General features: G+C 42.8%; 1 protein-coding gene across 1 annotated transcript; it reads right to left on the minus strand.

Moving 5' to 3' along the window:
- Positions 1-4,133: 4,133 nt before the first annotated feature.
- On the minus strand, positions 4,134-5,155 carry LOC149616305 (uncharacterized). The gene is made up of 2 exons (XM_089856404.1): positions 4,797-5,155; positions 4,134-4,515 (listed from the first exon to the last, which is right to left on the minus strand). Exons 1-2 carry the CDS (start codon positions 4,973-4,975, stop codon positions 4,359-4,361), a joined length of 336 nt encoding a protein of 111 aa, XP_089712530.1. The 5' UTR covers positions 4,976-5,155; the 3' UTR covers positions 4,134-4,358.
- Between the last annotated feature and the right edge of the window lie 8,415 nt (positions 5,156-13,570).

Below are 13,570 nucleotides of genomic sequence, written 5' to 3' on the forward strand. Positions count from 1 at the left end.
GGCCAAGTCCGTAACGTATCTCGGCATTGACATCAACTCCAGCACAACGTATATACGGTCCCAAGAAGATGGGGTGACAAAGAAGGCCCGCAGGCTGTTGGGAGCCATAAAACACAAGGGTTTAAACTCTTATGATAGATACCACGTTATCCGAATTCTCTGGAAGGCGGTGGCCGTTCCGAGTCTGACCTATGCCAATGAAGCCCTAGTTTTTGGTAAAGCGACGATGGATAAGCTTGAACAGTCACAATTCGCTGCGGGGAAAGCTGCAGTGGGAGGGAACTTCCTAACTCCCAAGTCAGCGGTCACGGGTGAACTCGCCTGGTCCTCCTTTACCGCTCGGGAAGCGAAGAGCAAACTTCGCTATTTAGGGCGTCTTCGTTTTCTAGGACAGGAACGAATAATTAAGAAAACGTTTGACTATGTACGATACTCTGGGCTGAGAACGTCCTGGATGAACCGTCTGTCGAATCTAGATGGTAAATATGGCAATCGACGTTCTCGGGCAAATCTATTGACCCTCAAAGAGTGGTACGCGGCGGTTGATGAATCAGTTCTGGAGGCGAGTGAAGAGCTTTGGCATCAAGAGGTTCGGAAATCTGCGAGCCAAGAAGTTTATGCGCTAAAGGGAGCCCCAGCCACTGAAGTTTTTACACAAATGAAAAAGGGAGCTCTCTTTTCTTCCAGGCTCGTGTGGGGGCTCTTCCCACAGCTTTTCGTCTGTCGCAGATATTCTTCGAAGACCCTATTTGTCCCTTATGTCATAACGATATTGAGGACGTGGCTCACGTAGTACAAGTGTGTCCCCAAGTTGAACCCTTTCGTTGCTCATGGCATAAAGAGCTTCCTCTGAGCGAGTTACTCGGTTTTACCCCAAATCCATCGCACGTACCTTCAACGAAGTACCTCTTGGCCCAATGGAGTCGCCTTCGTTTTCCGAGTTGCAACGACAGACCAACCTCTTAAAATCCTCGAACTTCTACAGTAAATTTAAATTCTTCTTCTACGTCTCTCCCTGCGCTATTTATTAATGTTCATGCTGGTCTATTCTCATTGTAAATATCATAATGTATCTAGTACTTAACATTCTCACTTCAAAATTTTCCTTTTTTCTTTTAAAACATTGTGTTGTAATATTTAAACTTTATGTTGTAATATTAAGCTTGCGAGCCATTTTAAATGGCTCCTCCCTGATCTAAAAGGGATCTTTGTAAAGAGAGCGAATAAAGCATTCATTCATTCATTCAAAGGCTAGATTTGATTCCGCCTTCTTCTACATGTACGAGTAATTTCTTCTTGTCTTTGACGAGGTAGAGTATTGGTGTATAGAAGAAAAGGGAGCACAAAAAGCCCAGTTTTGCTTTAAGCTCGGGTAGATACGTCAATTGTCTGACACATTAAAGAGAAAGAAATAGGCTTCACCCATTCCCATTGTGTGCTTCTTCATGTGGATGGTTTGAACCACAGTGGCCAAACCTTGAACTGCAAATAGGCCTTTCCTATAATGGGGGTAGAAAAACTGTATACCAGTCCAGAAAGAATATATAATTTTGTTTAAAAAGGACTAGCACTATTATACTATTTTGTGTTCCTTAAACTTTGTAGTCTGGCAGCTCTGTTGCCAAGTGTTTTTGCTTGAATTTATATAACTATGAATATACAGCTCTGTCATATGCCTCTTCTATCATGAATGAATGAATATTTTATTGACCTTTTTGTAAACAATCCCTTTTAAATCAGGGAGGAACACTCTCGGTGTTCACAGGTCCGGAACAATAAACAATGATATACAATACAGGAATCGATATAATATTTACAGTTAAACAGTTAAACACTTAAACAATTGACTAAGTACATCGACGAATTGCAGAACAGGCTAAGGTGGGCTTTGTTGGCGCAAATTGGCCCATTGTCGGAGAATGCTTTTTGTCGTCCCTACCAATTCTAAGTGTAGCCCCTCGCCAAGCGCCAGGGTATCCTCAATCGCGGGCAACCCAAAGGTCCTAAACGGCGCCCTCGCCAACTCCAGGGCTGGACATTCCAAGATGACATGCGCTATGTCCTCTTTGACCGCGCCACAAAGAGGGCAACTAGTATCTCCGGTCCCAAAAATGTGGGACAAGCGTTCGCTGGTTGGCAAGGCCCCCGTCCTAGCAAGGAAGAAATAGCCACTCGCGAGAGAATTGTCGTAGAACGACTCTAGGCTCGGGCTTTCCTTCAGGCTGTAAAGGGTTAAGCTCGGATGACGAGCAAGCTCCATCCGCCATCTTGCCTGGGAAGTAGCTACCACCGCTCTATCTATTTCTAGGTACCATTCATGCAGCGATGCAATAGAGCTGCGCGACAAGCCGGCGCCATATCTTTCGTGTAGGTATTCTAACCTCTTTAGCCATGTAGTTTTACGGCGCATCGTGCGAACATAGCGATACACCCAATGCGCGACGCGAGTCTCCGCCATAAACCACAACCTCCCGAGATACCGCAGCTTACTCTTGGCCTCCCTCTCCTCAAACTCGGACCACGCCATTTCACCCTTGACGGCTGCATAGGCCGTCATGAAATTTCCCCCCAACGCAGCTTTCCCAACCGAAAACTGGGCCCTATCTAATCGTCGACATGTATCCGCGCTTATACACAGGACGTCATTGGAGTAGGTTAGGGCCGGGACCGCTACCGCCTTCCATAGAGTTCTCATGACGCTATATTTGTTGTAGGAATGCAACGCTTTGTGCTTAATAGCGCCAGCCAAACGGTTTGCCTTCGCCGCCAAACTAATCTCCTGGCTCTCCATGGAGTGGCGTCCACTGTTAAATTTCACACCTAGGTATGTCACCTCTAGCACTTCCGCCAAAACCCCACCCTGTAAATAAATGGGGTCCGTCCCGCCAGGTGTTGGTGAAGTGTTCGCGAAGACGACACATTTGTCTGTGCTAAAGGTCAATCCATACTCGATCGCGTACGACCCACAGATATCCAGAATGGCTTGTAGATAGACCCTTGACTCAGCCACAGCAAAAATATCGTCAGCGAAGAAACCACCCGGGATCCTTTTTTCCTCATAGGCACTGCCAGGGTAACGAAGAGGGAACCCATAATTGCATTTACTGAGGGCCCTATCTAAGGGTTCCAGGTATAGCGCAAATAAAAGTGGAGACAAGGGACACCCCTGCTTCAAACCCACCCCGCTAGGCATAAAGTCCGTGACATCCCCTCCAAACCAAATCATGTCGATTTGGTTTGGGTGTTACCCGCCTAGCTTTGACGCGTTTTGCGTGGCTCTAATAGCCAATCACAAGAAAGAGGAAGTGACGTTTCGAATTTACACACCCCCGGACTCCCCCTCCCTTCTCCCGCTCCTAATACAGCAGACACGTGACTGATGTGATGTCTCCTTTCGCTAAGCCCCGCCCAAACCTTATCGAGAGGTTAGACAGCGTAACTCAGCTGTATATTCATAGTTATATAGATTCATGGGTTTTGGTTACTTTGCTTTGATCATGGTGACGACAAAGGCCTAGGCTGCCAATGTTTTTTTCCTAACCTCACGCTCATGCGCGAAAAATGCCGAAGTGTGTACCTTATTCTAATGTTAGGAAAGGATTTTAAAATATCCTAGGTGGCATAACTAGTTAAATATCAACAACAGTTAAATAACCGATACCTAACTTTTAGGGCGGTCTGCTAAACTGATAAGGTACAATTCGTTCAGTTATATAAATCGGTTAGAGAGATAAGACGTACTGTCCGCGTTCAATGTCTGGCAGACCTGCTATAGGAAGAGTACAAGTTTAAAACGTGGGGGATGGAAATATGGCGGATAGATGGAAAGGCATATTATTAAAGGGACTCTAAAGTAGTCGGCGGACCGTTGGAAATATTTTTTGAAAACGTCGTTATTGACGTCACAATCCCGAGGGGTGAGCAAAACGAAAGTCTTTCCTTCTAGTAAACGCAGCGGGGGTCTCGGACTCTCGCGGGTCAGAACTGGGGAAACACCGAAGCAGGGCGGATCACAACCAATCACAAGAGAGGGGAGGATGGAGCGGTTGAGTTTTTTTAAAGAAAGAAATTCAACGGTCCGCCGACCTTTTTACAGTCCCTTTAATTTAACTGCTTATAAGAACAAACCAAACTTCATCGGGCTTCTTTCAGTAATCTTTATTCACTTCCCATAATCATAATTCTTCATTTGTCATAGAATTTTGCGAAAAAGTAATTTATTCCAACAATTAAATTTCTTGTGCACATAATATCATATACGTAAACCAACTACATTTAGTACTCAAAAGATTTTTACAAGAAAATTAAGATATATTTTAATTTTAGTATTTTGGGACAAAATTACTCTAGTCGAGTTTTTAAAAAACTAATGATAAATTCAGGTTGTTGAAAGCGCTGACAGGGCTACAGTATAAATAAACTGACTGACCGAGTATATTAGCAATTAGATCAAGTCCGACTGGTAAGGCTAATCCATTATCTTCCCCGGCATCAGAAGTCGTCTTTTTAGGACACCTAGAAGCAAATATAAGTCATAAATAAATTGGTAATTCAATCCCTAAAATGAATTGCATTGTAGTTGAAAATCATGGCATCATGTCAGGAGGGCAGTGAGTCAAGATATGAAACGTGATTGTTTCCTTTTTAAAGGGATTTGTGGCGGTCTGACGGCCTAGAAACATGGAAAATCTTAGAAAATAAGTGTAGCCTCAACCACAAGGGATTTTCTCTGTTGCTAACAAATGTAAACCTCAAGGAGTTTGTAAAGATTAAATAGGTTATAATTAAGACCTTACTTAACATATTGGTCCGCCTGATTTACAGTGCTGTCTTCGAGTCCGATAGCCTTAATTTGCTGTTGGTTCAAATATTTTATCGGTATGTAATAATAATTATTTGTCTCGTACGCCTGCTGAGTAGCCTGGTCCATCGCTTGTTGGTGCATATCCATCGTTTTCTCATACGTGTCTTTCATGAAAGTTTCGCCTTCTTCTTCACCTTCGTCATAGCTCCTTTTGCTCAAAAATCGATGAAGACTAACACCTATAAAACAATTCAAAGTTTTTAGTATAACAGTATTGTTCCAGTGTAAGCTTGGAGATACAATGTTCTCCAGATACGGCTAATATCATGTGACTATTTTAGAGAAAGATGTATGTTTAGTTAGTCTTCAGAACTATAAACGAGCAACGTTATCAAAATCGAAAGCTTTCAAAATCAGGGTTTAAGTACATTTTCTTATCAGCTTCAGAAAAGCCTGCCAGAACTGATCTATATATAGTTACCTTACCCCTTCCCTCTTTTACTGTCCTTACTATAAGTGCTCACTGATGTAATTATGGTCCCGCACGCCCACTGTCATGAGTTAAATGACCCTCTTTTCCCGGTATTATATGTTCTTTGTCTGGCAAAAATCGACTTCCGAAAGTTAGAAATACACTCTAAGAAATAGAGGTACCTGTAAGTCTACACCTTTTTAACTCTTTTTGATGGTGCTAAATTCAACACCATTTCCCAGTGTTGGTTTACAACCCAACGGGTGTTAAATCACACACTCTAAGAAAATGGAGTGTGCTTTAACACCTTTAAAATAAGTTTATATGGGTCGAAATTTGACACCGTTTCAGTTGTTCCTTTACACCCCTGAATGGATTTAATAACACTTTTGAGCAATGGGTGTCAAAGATAAGAATAAAAATTGTGCAACACAGGTACAGTTTAACACCTTCTTAACTCTTATTTCAAAATAAAAGTAAATATTTTTCCGAGTTTAAATAACACTCTTAAGAGCATGGAGAAAGGGGGGAGGAGTCGAATTGAGTAGCATTTCTCGGTCACTATCCGTAGTAAGTTTCACCCCTGTTGTATTATGTAAAAAGTGAGTTAGTTAAAAAACTATTTTATCTATTGACATAAGATAAAACTAGAACGAAACCGAGTCTTCTTAATCGGTAGAGATATTTGAAGGAATCACTTCTCTTAAGAACAGCTACCATGTAACAACGCGTACTTTTTATCGTGACAAATAAATCTTTTATTATGCACCAACGTTTAGTCAATTAATCAATTAGAAAACCACAACATGGTGTCAGAAGTGGGATCTTTTTTGTAATTCGTGCCCAACCACCCACTCGCGTATCGTTACAAATATGATGGCCTCCTTCAAAAGTCCGGAACCTTTTACACCTGGGAACAGTCCAGCGGAAGCCTGGGAGGCTTACAAGGAACGCTTCAAAATTTACGCAATTGCCTCAAAACTCAACAAGGAAGAGCATGAACTGCAACTTAACGTCTTTCTACACGTCATCGGTACGGAGGGACTACGAATTTACAAAACACTCTCGTTTCCATCTACCATCGTCAATCGTACGCTACAAAACGTCTATGATGCTTTCGATGCCTATTACAAACCATATCAAAACGTAACCTATTCTCGGTACAAGTTCTTTACAACGAAACAAGAGTCAGGCGAACCATTTGATGTCTACCTGACGAAAATCAAAACCCTGGCAGCCCAATGTGATCTGGACAAACCCAATCTGACGGACTCGCTGGTAGCCACCCAGATTGCGATAGGAACGACCAATGCCGAGGTTCGAAAACAATTACTAAAACTAGAACCACTCTCGCTGAGCCAAGCTATAGCCATAGCCCAAGCTGAGGAAACGTCCATGCAGCAGGCCCAAGTAATCAATCCAACAAAATCCATACTCACCTCCTCACACGGACAGCCAGAGCAGGAATGTTCTATGGTACATGAAGTTAATAGCCTCACTAACGTCCAACATTGGCGCGACCGCCAATCTACAAGCCAATATCATGCACAACGGGGTCGGCCAAGGACTCGCAACAACAATTATCACCAAATCCCTCCAGACGGTAACAATTTCCGCCCAACCTCGCAATTTCGATCCGCTGTGCCGCCACGACGGCGACCAAGCCAGAATTCTACAACTTCAGACCCTGCCTGCACACGTTGCGGTCTGCGACACCTATCACAACGATGTCCCGCAATGGGATCCACATGTCGGGCTTGCGGAGGACCTAACCACTGGTCAACTGTATGTCGTGCCATTAATGAACTTAATGCTTATCTACCACCTCCTCGCACCACTGACGAAGAACATGGACACAACATTCAACGTGTGGACGAACTAATGTATGACGACATCCACCCAAACCAAAATAACGAATTCTTGTACTTATCTTCTTTGACACTACACGCAACATGTGCAAATCTGGAAGATGACCATCTCTGGCGGGCACAACTCATGGTGGCGAATACACCGACCACCTTTAAAATCGATACGGGTTCTCAAGTCAATGTTATTCCGGAAGCACTGTACTCTCGGCTACATCCACGACCCGTCATGTTAACCCCAAGACACATAATCAAAGCATATTCTGGGCATGCTGTCGAAGTTCTTGGTATGACTCAACTCATCTGCTCCTCAAACCTCGCCTCAATACCGCTCGACTTCTATATAACGCCAAAGGATCAAACTCCCATTATTGGTGCGACTGCTTCTCGAAAACTCGGCCTAATCACAAGATTACCACACAATGAACATAGCGCAATTCCTCCATTCATGGCACTCCAACCGGCCGTTGGCCTTAGGATTCCACCACAAGCTACCGCGTCCCTACATTCTTGCACAGTGCCACCTGATGTTGCGACTAGCACGCCACAAGAAATAATGAACAGATTCCCTGATGTTTTTGACACGGTAGGGACAAAAACACACATGAAGCTTCACATGAAGCTTCGCCCGGATGCGATCCCAACAAGAACACCAGCCCGCAAAATCCCAATCCAACTGATTCCACGGGTTCAAGCCGAATTACAACGTATGGTCGCTGCACAGGTCATAGTTCCTGTCACCGAACACACAGAATGGCTTCATCCAATGGTCGTGGTTCACAAACCAGGCAATGACATCCGCATTTGTTTGGATCCGCGCAATTTGAACAAGGCACTATTAAGAGAACACTATCCCATGCCAACATCCCAACAAATCTTCTCCGAGTTATCTGACGCCCAAGTCTTCACCGTATTGGATGCCAAATCGGCCTTTTGGCAAATCGAACTTACACCAGAGAGCTCTCGAATGTGCACATTTTCAACGCCATTTGGAAATTTTCGATTCACGCGTCTACCCTACGGGATATCCACTGCTTCGGAATACTGCCAAAGGATAATGAATTCTATATTTGGCGATATACCTCGAACACGAATTGCCACAGACGACTTCCTGATCCACGGTTCAAACGAAGCAGAACACAACAAAATCCTATATACAGTATTGGAACGGGCGCAAAGGAAAGGACTGATGTTTAATTCCAAAAAGATTCAGCTAGCCGTTACCCGCATCAAATATCTCGGGCATATCATATCTCCCAAGGGCGTTGAAACTGATCCGGAGAAAGTGGGAGCGATCAGGGAACTACCACCACCAGCGGACAAACCGGCACTACTAAGATTTCTGGGGATGGTTAACTTCATGGCAAAATTTATTTCTGGATATTCCGAACGAACTGCTCCCCTACGACCTCTTCTAAAACAAGACACGGTATTTCGATGGGACGAAACCCACCAAGACGCTTATGACGACTTGAAACAAGCCATCACTTCAGCGCCAGTGTTAACATTTTACAATCCAAAACTACATAACACTGTATCCGTCGACGCTAGTCAACATGGAATTGGTGCCGTACTTCTTCAGCAAGGCAAACCCATTGAATACGCGTCGATGACCTTTACATCCGCACAAACGCGCTACGCTCAAATTGAAAAGGAGCTGCTCGCCATATTATATGCATGCGAACACTTTCATTATTATGTGGCAGCCGCCCCACTAACAGTGCAGACAGACCACAAGCCGTTGCTTGCCATTATCCGGAAGCCGTTCCATCTTCTCTCTCCGAGGCTGCAGCGCCTAACCTTGCGGTTAGCGCGGTATGACCCGACATTAACCTATGTTCCTGGTACCAAGCTTTTCATCGCTGACGCCCTCTCGAGAGTACCACAACCCAACTGCACGATGACAACGGACTTTCTGGAAGGTCCCGCCGCAACAATATATGCTCTCACCACTCTTTCCGATGACCGACTCCAAAAGTTCCAACATGCAACAAATCAAGATCCTGACCTGCAACAGATTCAAAGCTACGTGGAAAATGGCTGGCCTTTGCATCACAAGTCAATCCGTCTTCCTGGCGCAAAGGCATTCTTGGCACTACAGGAGGAAATACACTCACAGAACGGACTCCTATACAGAGGCGATCGTCTGGTGGTTCCGGCAATATTACAAGGAGACACCATGAAGCAGATACACGCCATACATCAAGGTGTTACAGCTTGTCTCGCCAAAGCCAAAATGAATGTATACTGGCCGACAATGACTGCCGACATTACCAGATTTATAGCCAATTGCCCCGTGTGCAAAGAACGAGAACGCGCAAACACTGCGATGCCCTTACATCCCTTGACAATTCCACCACATCCATGGCACACGGTCTCGTCTGATATGTTCAAATTCCGCTCTAAAAACTATATCCTTCTGATTGACCACTTTTCGAAATATGTAGAAGCCCAAGAATTGACAACCACGAACGCTGAAGCTGTCATCAAGTTCCTAACACCAAATTTTGCCCGCCATGGTATTCCAAGACGTTTTCAGTCGGACAATGGACCACCCTACTCTTCATACATGTTTAGAAAATTTCTCGAAAAATGGGGCGTGGAACAAATCACATCGAGTCCTTATCACCCGCAAAGTAATGGATTAGCAGAACGCATGGTCCAAACGTTAAAGAGCTACCTAGCTAAATCGCAACCTGAAGGCAAAGACCTCAATCAAATCTTGCTAGAATACCGGACGACTCCATTGGAAAATCTTCTCACACCGGCAGAAATGCTAATGGGGAGAAAACTTCGTAGTCCCATCACAATGAACGACGCATCACTCAAGCCGAATTTTCCGACACAAGAAATCATATCTGGACTACGACACAGACAGTTCACCATGCAAAGACATACTGACACGAAACCTCATAGAAATCTACGTCCACTCGAGATAGGGGAGAAAGTCTGGTACTTCGTGGGAACACGTTCTTGGAAACCGGCAACAATCCTTCAAAAAGCTACCTCCCCAGATTCCTATATCATAGAAACGGAACAAAATCAAATTTTCCGGCGATCAAGAATTCACCTTCGCCCCCAAATTCAACGAAAACCTGATAATCAAAATAAACCAGAAATTCCGAGAAGGATTAACGAACAAAGAATTCAACACGACTCGCGTGCTAACCTTCTTGAAGAAGCTTTCAACAAAACACCTAAAGTTGCTCATTATGCGTACAAACCTGTCGCTGTGGCAGAGACGAGGTCTCCGAGATCTTCCAGTCTATTGACAGAGCACTCCCAGCAATCATCTATCCTCCCCAATCTACCCGCTATTCACGAATTAGATGCTAACCACCCTTTAGAATCACACATCGAGAACCCATCAAGACAATCCCTGCAAGAGACGTCAACACGTGATGAGACCGGGCCAAGGATGATCCCACAACCAACTGCTCTAACGAAATCTAGACCATCAACCGTTCCACCTTTTCCACAAACAACAGCCCAGACACCCACTTCATCGTATGGACGACCATTGAAAACCCCCGCTTGGTTCTCACCCGCATAGACCGTAAAAAAAAAAAAAAAAAAAAAAAGCTTGTTGTATTATGTAAAAAGTGAGTTAGTTAAAAAACTATTTTATCTATTGACATAAGATAAAACTAGAACGAAACCGAGTCTTCTTAATCGGTAGAGATATTTGAAGGAATCACTTCTCTTAAGAACAGCTACCATGTAACAACGCGTACTTTTTATCGTGACAAATAAATCTTTTATTATGCACCAACGTTTAGTCAATTAATCAATTAGAAAACCACAACAACCCCCAAGTGGGAGAAAACTGTGGGGGATGGAATGGGGAAAGATTCTTGCACACTGTGGTAAAACCACCATGATGCTTCTTTGGCTACATTTATCACGCCCTCTCTCGACCATGTCTCGACTTAGCAAATTCAAAATATAGTGGCAGCATGGTTCCAGGCTTTCATCGTTTTAGATAATAACTTTGGCTTTATACACGCAGTATAAGCCCATATTCAAATAATTAATACGTGAAATATTACCTAATTCACAAAAAGATTGCCTCCGTTCCTCCGTTGAAATCTACGCGCCACGAAGTACCAGAAGGCAATTAAATTAAACTCGCCACCATGGTGCCACAGACGGCGCCAGCTAACTAGGTCACTTGTGTTTACCACGATGTGGATGATGCGACCCCCACTATTTCAACCCACCCCGTCCTCCCGTTTTTGTGGGAAATTATATCGCGGATCAGGACAGAGTTCGGCTCAAGATTTCGACTCCTCCCCCCTTTCTCCATGTTAAGAGTGACACATAACACTTTAAAGAGTGTCGCATAACGCCTTTCAGAGTGTCGCCTAACACCTGTAAGAGTGTCGCCTAACACCTCTAAGAGTGTCGCCTAACACCTTTAAGAGTGTCGCCTAACACCTTTAAGAGTGTCGCCAAACACCTGTAAGAGTGTCGCCTAACACCTGTAAGAGTGTCGCCTAACACCTGTAAGAGTGTCGCCTAACACCTCTAAGAGTGTCGCCTAACACCTGTAAGAGTGTCGCCTAACACCTCTAAGAGTGTCGCCTAACACCTGTAAGAGTGTCGCCTAACACCTCTAAGAGTGTCGCATAACACGTTTAGCAGTGTTTTATAATGGTACAGAACCGCCTGATTACCAATTTCTTAGTTATTTTATTTAAAGGAAAAATATGTTCTTTCATGAATATCATCTTTAAATAAATGTTTAACAAATAATTTTTTACTCTAATATTCAAACATTAATGGAAATAAAAGACCTTATTTAAGAAACCAGCCATATTATAAATTTCCATGTTTAATTTCAAAGGGTGTTTTTGAAGTGTTACTTTACACTGAATTTACACCTTAAATTGGCCACAAAAACTCAAGGTAATAAAACTCTTTTTTGGGTGTTTTAACAGTGTAAAAAACAAGAGTATTCTAAATTTACACCCTTTTAACACATTTTTAACACTTCGATTTCTTAGAGTGTAATAAAGTTTGTTGTAAAAAAAAGTTCAATAAAATCAGCGTGTCTCCTTTTCCGTTATCGGCGACATAATTTCAAATTATTAACAGTGACAATAAAAAATTCAAATATTCTTCAGCTTACTAGAACAATCCATTGAATTGAAGAATATGGTAGCAATCAAGAGGAACAAAATCATTTTCGTTATAGTATTTTCACGTTAAAGTAACTACTAAAATGCAAAAATTATAACGAGCTTAACTAGTTACCAAGGTTGTGGAAAGGTGAATGCAGTTTGTGGTAAACAACTTCGTGTATGCTTTTGCAAAAAGTTCGATGTACATACCGTCAATTTTCTGATACCCTAGTTACCCAATTTTTCTAACCATTTTTATGCCCCACATCGAAAAAGTAATCCATTTCTAGGTTTTTTCCGTTACTCTAACGAGGTTCTTAAATAGATTAAGGCTAAACAATATATTTATCATATTTTATATTAACTTCAACAAAAATGTCAACTAAGGGGCAGGTCCACTAACCCATATTCCAGCTAGCTTTGTCGCCTAGACGACTGACTTGCAGGAGTGCCCATACTCTCAACAACCATACTTGTTAATAAGTTAAAATATTATACGTTGGCCCTGATGGGGACTGATCCCAGGGGCCCCACAAACATATTGTCTCTAGAATAGTCCTGGTCCATATTGAAGTAACGCCGCCGATACGGCGGTCGCTCATTTTCGGCGGCGAAACCTAGCGCCATTTTCGGAGGTGCAATGCTGCCAGACACATTTCCCTAGTATTTTTTGGACTGATTGTCGTCGGCTGCTATTCATTCCGTATTTGGACACAGAACATCCCTAAAGGTTAATTTTTGTTTACGGAAACTTTAATTGGCCTTATTTCAATACTATTAAATTAAATTGGAAACCTCAATTTCTAAACGTGGAACAAAATATAGTAAAAAATTAAAGAATAAGGCTAGGACGCTGCCATTTTATAATTGTGCCCTGCAGTTCTCTCAATTATGAAGCAGACGATAATCAGTTACCAAAACCACGGCCCACCCGCTCACGGACGTGATCGAGTTAGGTATTCGAAAAAAAAAATCCCTCTCTCCGTAAATGGCGGCCGATCACGTGATTTTATTTTTCCCGCGGTAAACGCCGCGAGATTCTTGAGAACTAAGCGGCGCTCAAATGGACCAATACTATATAGCCCCATTATTCATATATTTACTTGAATATGGGGCTCAGTGTACCTCATTTCTCTGACTTGATAATCTTTAAGTTCCTGACTTATTAACAGTGACTAAGAACTAATTATATTTGATGAGTATTTAATTTAGTTACGTTATATTTACAATTTCTGAATGTTTTAAGCCTGGTTTTATCCTCGTCTTGATATCCTAACCAGTAAATTAAAATTTTAGAAGTTTATTA

This window comes from Phalangium opilio, unplaced genomic scaffold, assembly GCF_054372755.1.
Source record: "Phalangium opilio isolate 3A_F unplaced genomic scaffold, DU_Popi_V2 ptg000217l_1, whole genome shotgun sequence".
Classification (NCBI taxonomy): Eukaryota; Metazoa; Arthropoda; class Arachnida; order Opiliones; family Phalangiidae; genus Phalangium; species Phalangium opilio.